This window comes from Varroa jacobsoni, unplaced genomic scaffold, assembly GCF_002532875.2.
Source record: "Varroa jacobsoni isolate VJ856 unplaced genomic scaffold, vjacob_1.0 scaffold_614, whole genome shotgun sequence".
NCBI classification, from domain to species: Eukaryota; Metazoa; Arthropoda; class Arachnida; order Mesostigmata; family Varroidae; genus Varroa; species Varroa jacobsoni.
In genome coordinates this window covers 169,950-179,024 of record NW_019213516.1, presented here as the reverse complement: position 1 = coordinate 179,024, position 9,075 = coordinate 169,950, and the positions used below count along the sequence as shown (strand labels likewise).

Below are 9,075 nucleotides of genomic sequence, written 5' to 3'. Positions count from 1 at the left end.
TACAGGAACGGATATGTACGGCCATGTATGCTGAGTCTATATGTTATGTAATATAAGCATGATTTAATGCAATATGTGTGTGTTTTCAAAATAACTTAACGGTATATTAGATCATAGCGGAACAAAAAGATAAGTATGACGAAATTGTTTGAAAAATTATCAGACCACTGCTTCTAATCACGAATCAATCAAAAGAAGCTACCTATCCGAAGAGTTTTGTTTAAAATTATGATCTTCGTTGTATCTGTGATTTCTCTAGTTTTTAATAAGTCCTCATGGTTACTGAGTGTACCGTTGGAATGAGGTCAGAGGACTATGGTTCAAGACCGCCTAGGACGGATATAGACTATAGATAATTAATGTGAGTAAAGAAAATTGCACATGTATTGGTAACGCATTTACCAAGCAATGTTACTTAGTAATACTTGCATTTCTCTCTCTCTATATATATATACATGTATTCACTTAGCCAGCTTGAGAAATTTAGGTGCCAACGTCAGCGTCGCAAGCGTAAGGTCGATGAGATTACCCGTCTGATCAAACTTCCACAACGAAAAGCAAGAAGATTACACGTTGGCTTCAAGGGCCTCAGATTGCAGATCACGACGTTGCGTAGCTATGACATGGATTAAACCGCAGACGTAAAAATAGAGAGAATGGGAAGGGGAGACGAATGGAAGAGGGAGCGCAGCGTGTGGAAGAGAAGGGATGGGAGCAAGAATTGCACAATTGGTACTGTGGCATATACATCAAATCGTTATTCAGTAAAGAAAAAAAATAACTAAAATTATGGACATAGTCCCACTGATATGGAACAGCAAATGCTGATAAATCACAGTCGTCTGATGTAATCTAAAATGCTCCTTGAATTCACGTTGAAAATGACGGAAGACTTAGACGGATTGTTTACCAAAAAAAACAATACCAATTGATTTTGTATAGCCTGAACATTTGTTGTATACAAAAACGTACAAGCGCCTGATCAGACATCTTGAACAGACTGGTCAATAGGTTTTCGTTGTCGATACTACTGTAGGCGTCTAGAAACGTCGTCAGGCTGCTCCAGTCAGTGTCTGACTGTGTGAAGCTGATATCTACTCAGTCTGATGAACGCGTGTATACGTGTACGTTATAGAAAGTACTGGCGACAAACAATTAATTAGCATCTCACGTGTCTCTTTAGACTTCAGTCGTTCTTAAGCAGTTTGTTCTTATATCGTGAGATATTATGTGCAATATTCCTGATTTATCACGATATTGTTAATGTTACGATTGTATCACAGATGCACGTCTTGACTCGGAGTTACAGTCACACACTTTCTGGGAATATAGGGTGTATACGTTTAGCGATGATTATATTAAAACCTTGTCTTTCAGATGCAGGGAACACAGAAGTTCGTGCGCGTTGACACTTCCATCGACTGATGCGTGAGACCGATAGACAATTCGTGTGCAGTTTACTACTGCATCTGCGGTAGATTTTCGAGATGAAACCTGTTTATTTATATAGATCAAATCGGCACGACCTATTTTCATCTTTTACGGCGGCATCTAGTGAGCATTCATTGATTCTCCAAACTCAATTCAGGGGGTAGGGGGTAGGGGGAACAGTTATTCTAGCTAAATTAATCGACTTCATTAACAATACCAGTATATGGGCGTGTTTCGTATTAAAACACACTAAACAAGTTAATAAGAATTATTGTTTTTGCCACAAAGTCGTATTTGATGAGTATTCGATTTTGCCGCAAGTAACACAATTCTTTTTATTCGTTGTCTACATATGTAAACAAAGATCATATATCATGTAGATACTCACTCTGTTTGTTTCACTTTGTAAAAGGGTCTGTTTAATAGGTAAAACTGACTCAAACATAGAGATTTTGCAGCTTCAGTTTATTGGTATTTTGCCTGTGAGTCTCAATCAAGACCTATTTGCAAAATTTAGGCCTAAACCTTCTTTGAGGTTTGATAGTCAGTGGCGACTGGATTAATTTCGTCTCGTAGGGCCAAGGGATTGCCGTTGCGTTGCCTAGTTAATGTTTCACACTAAAACCAGTAGTTTCTGGCTATTCCCCTAAAAATTCTGTTGAGTCTTCAAGAAATAGTGGATAAATATAGGGAAGCTTTTATCTACTGCTTTGTTTACTGAATTAGGATATATCAACACACATATTAATGGTACGATCTCTTCCAGTGAAGGGAATGCACAATAATAACAAAAACTCCTGTAATATTAATTACCGGGTATTTCAATGATATGAATAATAAGCAGCGTTCCCCACTTGATTGAATTATCGTAGAAAGAGGACGTTACCGAAAAGTTATGTGGTGGTTAATAGTGGAAATTCAAATATATGTGCACCACCGATTCCCATGATTTCCTGAATCTCGGCATCGAAATCTGTAGTGGCCTTTTCGCGCATCTTCCATACGTGGCACATGATTCTAGAACATGGAACAGATTTCGGTGTTGATTCGAGGGGGAGGTAGATGGGACCAGCGGGGGAATTATCAGAGTGCGTCTGTTATCACCTCTAACTGTATGGCCGCAGTCTGGAAGGTCCGGAATAGGGATCTGGGTGGGGAGCTACAAAGGATAAGGCCGTATTTGATTATTGAAATGGTCGATAAGGCAACCGATAGACGAGTCTGACCAATAATGAAGAAGTTATTGCTGGGAATGATTTTGCCGTCTCTGCGCGGCAGCGTTTCCCCAATGACCACTCCCTCTTTCCCCCCTGCGCTCCCTGGTAGTGTTGAATAGGGTGTCTACCCTGAGCTGCCATGGAGCACTCTGATGAGGATAGTAAGTTTCAATGTTTATGGGGTGTGCTGCGTCGCATAAAATCGGTGTATACCAGCGGCTTGCTGTATTGCTTCTGTCAGTTCCAACACGGCTACCAGATAGACTTAGATAGCTCGCTAGCTTCGTCCGTCTGCACAGATCTCGTAGATTACATTGGGCCGCGTCGATCTTCGTCATTTGGATCATCACGCCTAATAAACGCCAGGCATTCCGGAGTTTCCTTCCTTTCGCTATCTAGCTTGCCCTCCAGCCTCGAAGACAGCCAGATAGAGTAAGATTGGAGAGACATCGATTGTCACTGAAGAGGAATTAATATTTCTAGCCCGAGCAACGGAGCCTAATTGTGGTAGTGATGGTACTTGAAACCAAAAGAAGATCAGGGTAAAAGAAGCGAACAAATAGACCGAATTTTTTTTGTTTGCCCCCATAGAAGCTCTCAGCATTTAGACATATACCTACGCCGGCTACGGCATAAGGACAAGGGCAATTCCGAATGGAATACTATGAGCAGTCTCCTATCTGAAAAGTCGATGCGTGTGCTTTTCCTTCCCTATAAAAGGTTCGAGTTTTTTTTGTCCGAAACAGATCTGAAGAGCTGAATAGCTTGTTACTGTTCAGTGAGCGTGCTCTTTAAAAAGCTTCGATTTAGAATAAAGTTAGCATGAGTGACAAATATTTGTCGACCAAATATGGTTCTGACCAAATGAAGAATTCATACAAAGAAAAATGCGCATATACCATTTTTACAGAGTAATTACTGTTTCATGATTTATTTAATAAGCTCTTCTCTATATTGTTGTATGCTTCAGCTAGCGGACGACTTATCAATGGGGCTGGCACATTCTATGAAAGTTTTGTCTCTCAGCTTCATCTTAGTAAATGAATAAGCTCACTGACGCCGTTATCAAAACAATACACGGGGCATCAATAACAGTTAACTCAATTTGCTTCAGACTGAACTTGACATATAACAGAAAGATTTTTCTTTCCAAAAAGTTTTATAAAGGAACAGGTCGTCAAGGCTTAATCTAAGAGCTGGCTCTAGCACTACTGTTTACTTCTATGTAATACAGTCAACGGAACAATTCAACCTTGATTCTACTGATCTTCTACCTTGATTCTGATATTTACTTCATTTATAGCTATGTTGCTAAGAACCTTAAGCGGTAACACGGGCTTCTATTCTATCGATCTCGAGTACTGTTGTCTGAGTCCTTCTAGATTTTTAATTTGCACTTATGTTTAAAGCACGCCTAAGCCAAAAATAAAGATTAGGATGCAGTTACCTTAATGCGAAAGCCCTATAAGAAAGACCGAGTCATCACTATGGCTTTCCTGAGGATTCTTTATTATAGTGCGGTGATGTAGATGTGATAAATAATAGCTTCAGATAAGTTCTAACAAATATATGTAAACACTACTTATTACCAAATGACTTTTATATGGGAGTTCTTGTTTTTTTTTGTAGCGTTAAATCTTATAATTTCTTGACGACTCTTATAGAGATTAATTAAAGACACTGTGAGCTATGGGGAATGAAGCAGTTGCAGAACACCGCCTAGAAATGGGAATTTTCGGAGCTGTAAGGCAAGGGACTATAATAAAAATGGAACAGTACGTAGGTGTTTTTTATGCGAAACAATAATTCGTTAACTCCCGGTATCTCAAATAAAATGTTAATACAGTCATGCTACATATTTTTTCTAAGTTGAATATTTGCTGTTTGTATAATAATGACACAGTGGACGAAGTTAATATCCTCCAGTTCCACGCTATCCTGTGGTTATACCATATGCATGCGTAATTCTAACGTACTTGTTTCTGCCTCATCCCTTTTTTTCTTATCCTCGTATGTTCTTGTTCACGATGCTTACGGTCTCGGATATTGCCGCTGTTCGGTCTGATGTTATCCTTATTATTTTGCCATCGTCGTCGACCTTGTACTCGTCACGAGGCGTTGCGTACGCATCGTTGTGTTCGTGCATTATTGCCCGATTCATCTGTCGGCATGAGCGCTTCTACTCGTTTCTGCGTTGTGGGTAAACACTGAACGAACGATCAACAACGCGGTGGCGAAAAGGCAAGCGCGATGCACACTGGAAATAGCGGTGGCGGCGGCGGAAGCGGTGGCGGTTCGAAGTGCGCCACCGGTGGAGGCGTAAGCGGCGGCCCTCCTTCAGTTAACGGAGGCGGCGGCAGCAGCGGAGCCGGGGGTGGTGGTAGTGGGGGCGGCGGTGGTGGAGGCAGCAGCAGCACAGGAAAACTTCGTCGCTCTGCCAGCGCTGCCAACGCTTCAAAGATACAACAGCGCGGCCGGCCCAGCATCGAAATCTACAGGCCGCCCGGTGAGAAACTTTTTTATACTCAATTTTCATTACGACTACTATTACGTCCCTAATTTTATGTCTAATACTTACGAATAATACTAATAACAATGATATTATCAGCAATGACAGACGCAGCTCATTTAGTGCAAGCTCTCGTGTTTACGCTTGATACTTTTTTAGAAGGTTCAGTTGACGCCCAGCGTCGTCAGGACAGAACTCCCTATTCCATAGATCTAATAGGTAAACAAGTATATCAACATGCAGTTTATTACAAACTTTGACAAGCGACCCAGCGATCGACGCACACCGAGCCAAGAGGAAATAATACGTAGATAGAGACGTGTCTCGCAACGGCTGATGACGTAGTGTTCTCATATTAGAACAACCGAGCAGAGAGATCGAATATATTAATAGCGATCGACTAATTAGAAAATTCAAAAGCATTATAACTCATGGGTATTTCGATAGTTGCAATGATTAAATGTAAGCCAAACATTATTGTTGGGAAAGGTCACCCTGCTACAGATTAATGGCATACCATGTCACCGTTGTTTAGCAGTAAAAGAAACCTATTTACTGGTACAGTTGTAAATTCAAAAGCACTTGGGTTCACAAATTCCCAAAAGGACCATATGATAAAAATGGTCTTCGGGATGATAATAACAAAATTTCTGGGGCTCTTGGCAACGAGACGCGTCGTACAATGTGAGCAGGACTAATCTACAATTGTTTTCTCCTATATTATCAAATTTCAGGATTTTTATGTTGGAATTAGGCGATAGGGTTCCGTTCAGGCCACCTATGCATAACATGACGGCTTGATCGAAGCTTGCCTTCTTAAAAATTGCATTACCATTTGACCTTCACATGCACAATCTGTGCAACTATGAATAATTCTCTACGAAGACATCTAAAATGCATTCTGGCCATTTTGTCACTCGTTCAGGTCGAACCTAACAAAAGTGATTGATTCAAAAGGGTCCGGAGAGTCATTAAAAGTTGAAAAAAACCGAGAAGACAAGTCGAAAAACGTTAAGTATGAAGGTCCTATTATTGTTTATATTCGCAGCTGGCCTCTTGAGAGAAATGCTTTCTTCACAGAGATCTTCTATTCTCTGTTCGCTGCCACAATACGAGTTATATTAGCGAAGCCATACGAGATTTCCATCTAGTCGTAGTCGGCATTCCGGCTACTTTGCCCGGAGCCGCCTATTTCGACTGAATCCTATTATTTGTCCCTTAGAAAAACGGTGCCATTTGTTTTCTGCTAGTTATTGGCCTAATAATAATACGTCTAATATGAAAAGAGAGTAAGTTTAAACTAGATATGTAATATAATTGATATATATATATATATATCAAACGATTTTCAAATATTCTTAGTGGCTGAACATTTGTTCTCTGTTACAAGAGGATGGTAGAAAATTATTTTTCAAGGGCTTTTGCAATTCAGTGCCCTTTGCAGTGCATGAATTACTATCTATAATTTTTCTTTCGTAGAGTATATTGGTGAATACGTTGAACGGAAGCACGATAGCTGGCGACTGGGACTAGACCTACAATCAAATAATTTACAAACTCTCACTTTTTCTTCAAAGTAAAGTTTTTCGTATAGGTTATTTCGCATAGCTATATTGATGCGTTAATATATTTAGGTTGTTGACATACAATATCCAACTTACTAGCCATAGCCTAGCAGATATATTGGCGTAATGAGTATGTGACAAAAGGGTTACGTCAGGTACTGCTGACGAACGCTACCATCTCGGAAAAGGGCTTCGCAAATGTAAACAGTGTTTGAGGTCTTTACTTTGACCTCTCCAGGGATGACCTTTGGTGACGTGCTAATTTGTATCGGAGAGGTTAATCTCTTTGTGAAGGAAGAATTTATCTACATCGATAGATCCAATAACCTTCGTCGTTTTTGTTTTTGGCATTAACACGAAGGACATACGCTTGCGAAAAGATCTCTCCCTGGCAACCATCGTGTTTTTATGAAGCAACCCTTGACGCAGATCGTACATTTGCGCGTAACGATTTTTCTATACAAGCTGACGCGTCCTAAGTAGTTCCATGCGTCGGAGTTTGACCTATCGGCTGTCACGCTCGTCACACGGTGCATCTCCGTGTTGCCGCTCCGAAGCAAGTCGAGCTCTTTTGTAGCCTCATCGACTTAAACAATACGTAGACATAATAGATAATACACATTACATAACAGATTGAATACGTTTATTATCGAAGTAATCTCTCGCATTGGAAAATAACTTGCATCACAATGCCCGCATGATAGACATACGACCTTTCTGTTAACTTCAAAATCGAATAACAATCTATGCATTTTTATCATTATGATGAAATAGAACCGAAGCGGTTACACCTTTCATTAATATTAGATTTCACCACTGATGTCTATCTAACTTAATTAAGGCAATACGGTATGATAATAGATCCACACAAAATACGTGCCTCGGATAAATTTTCTCTAGCTGTTCATTGCAGGCTACAAATAAGCCTGAAATCATATGGGAGAGACATCATGGTGCTTGCGGTATTCGTCACTGATAGGATTGATCATAACAGCCAGCGAGAATAGCTTCATACTTTAGCAGCAGCTTAAACAAGACGATAGATTCATTTCTTACAAAAATGTCTTTAGGGATAAATAGAAACGTTGTCACGTTGCAAAATCATAACGGGCTAAAGCTGACGAAAAGGGAACATTTGAAAATAACCGGGAGGTGTAATACCAAATCGTCCACGCTATCTATTGAATCGAAAAAGTATATGACGCTTTAAACCATATAAGTTTAAAACATACTCCAGTTTTTGTTTCGTATCTGTCAGCTGTTCTTCCTTTCACTGTTCCCACATTGAAGCCAGCGCTGTGGATCTTTTCAACAGCCGTTTACTGACGATTTACACTGCCGTGTATAATCGAAGGCTGTTTGAAAGAATCGACGGTTTTCCACCGCCTTTTTTGGACGTAAAGATAATTGAAGTCACACAGTAAAATTTGTTCGGATCCTGTTTTCTCCGCCCAGGCCATGATTGAAGTATGGCGATGAGGTAGTGCACTGTTACCTAGTAACCTTATTGTGCGCAAACGGCCGTACATTCGTGACCCTTCTCATGAACATGGGATACCTGGCAGCACTAACTGTGTCCTTCTTACGCAGAGTATATTCATAACGATACTTTTAATATCTATTATATGTAAAAGCACTGGAACTTCGATTTAAAGCATGAGCTTATCCGACGCTGCCGCGTAATTCACGCTCTAGTCTACTTGATAATATTCTTTTGCTTAACATTTCTCTGAAGGGCAACACGTACCTCGTCTATGGCGACCGCATGCTTCAGGTAGTCCGTTTCTCGCTGATAATAGTTGCAACAAACGTTTCTATCGAACCCATATGCCTGAGACACAGCTAGGGATATAGAAGCCTATTCAGTAAACCAACACTAAACGTAGCGTATAAAGGGCCTGACATGGACATGGATAACTTGAAATCCTTCTATCGTTTGAATTGAAAAGGCCTTCTCAAATATCTGCGTTTTATATCTGTTGGATGAGAAGGACAACGTCGATCACACGGTAATACAATGTGCAGCTGGAAAAGAGGCGTTAAATAATGCGATTTTTGCAGAACTTGAACTTCCCACAACCAAAGAGATTATCGTCATACTCCGCTCATCTACCAGGCATAGGAACGAGCTATGAGGCAAAACGACAAAAAAGCTAAAGTGAAGAACAACTGCTAGACGAATTATGTCGAAGTAATAGCTAAGATCGAAGTGTATCAACGCTGAAGTGCGCGCTGCCAACGAGTCCGGCGTGGGTCGAATGAAGTTGCCGGAGCCTACTGCAAATAAGTTTTTTAATGGCTGTGTAGAGTTTTACAGAGCAGCTACCTCTTGTGAGCGTAAGCCTCGAGCGAG

General features: G+C 40.5%; 1 protein-coding gene across 7 annotated transcripts in view; it reads left to right on the top strand.

The window, feature by feature from the left end:
• LOC111261915 (uncharacterized) overlaps positions 1 to 9,075 on the top strand; it is a 110,126-nt gene that overhangs the window by 77,326 nt on the left and 23,725 nt on the right. For all 7 annotated transcript variants that reach the window (XM_086968888.1, XM_086968889.1, XM_086968891.1 and 4 more), the window contains one exon: positions 4,890 to 5,154. In XM_086968888.1, the coding sequence (XP_086825014.1) occupies positions 4,890 to 5,154 (265 nt within the window). The remainder of the gene's footprint in view (positions 1 to 4,889; positions 5,155 to 9,075) is intronic.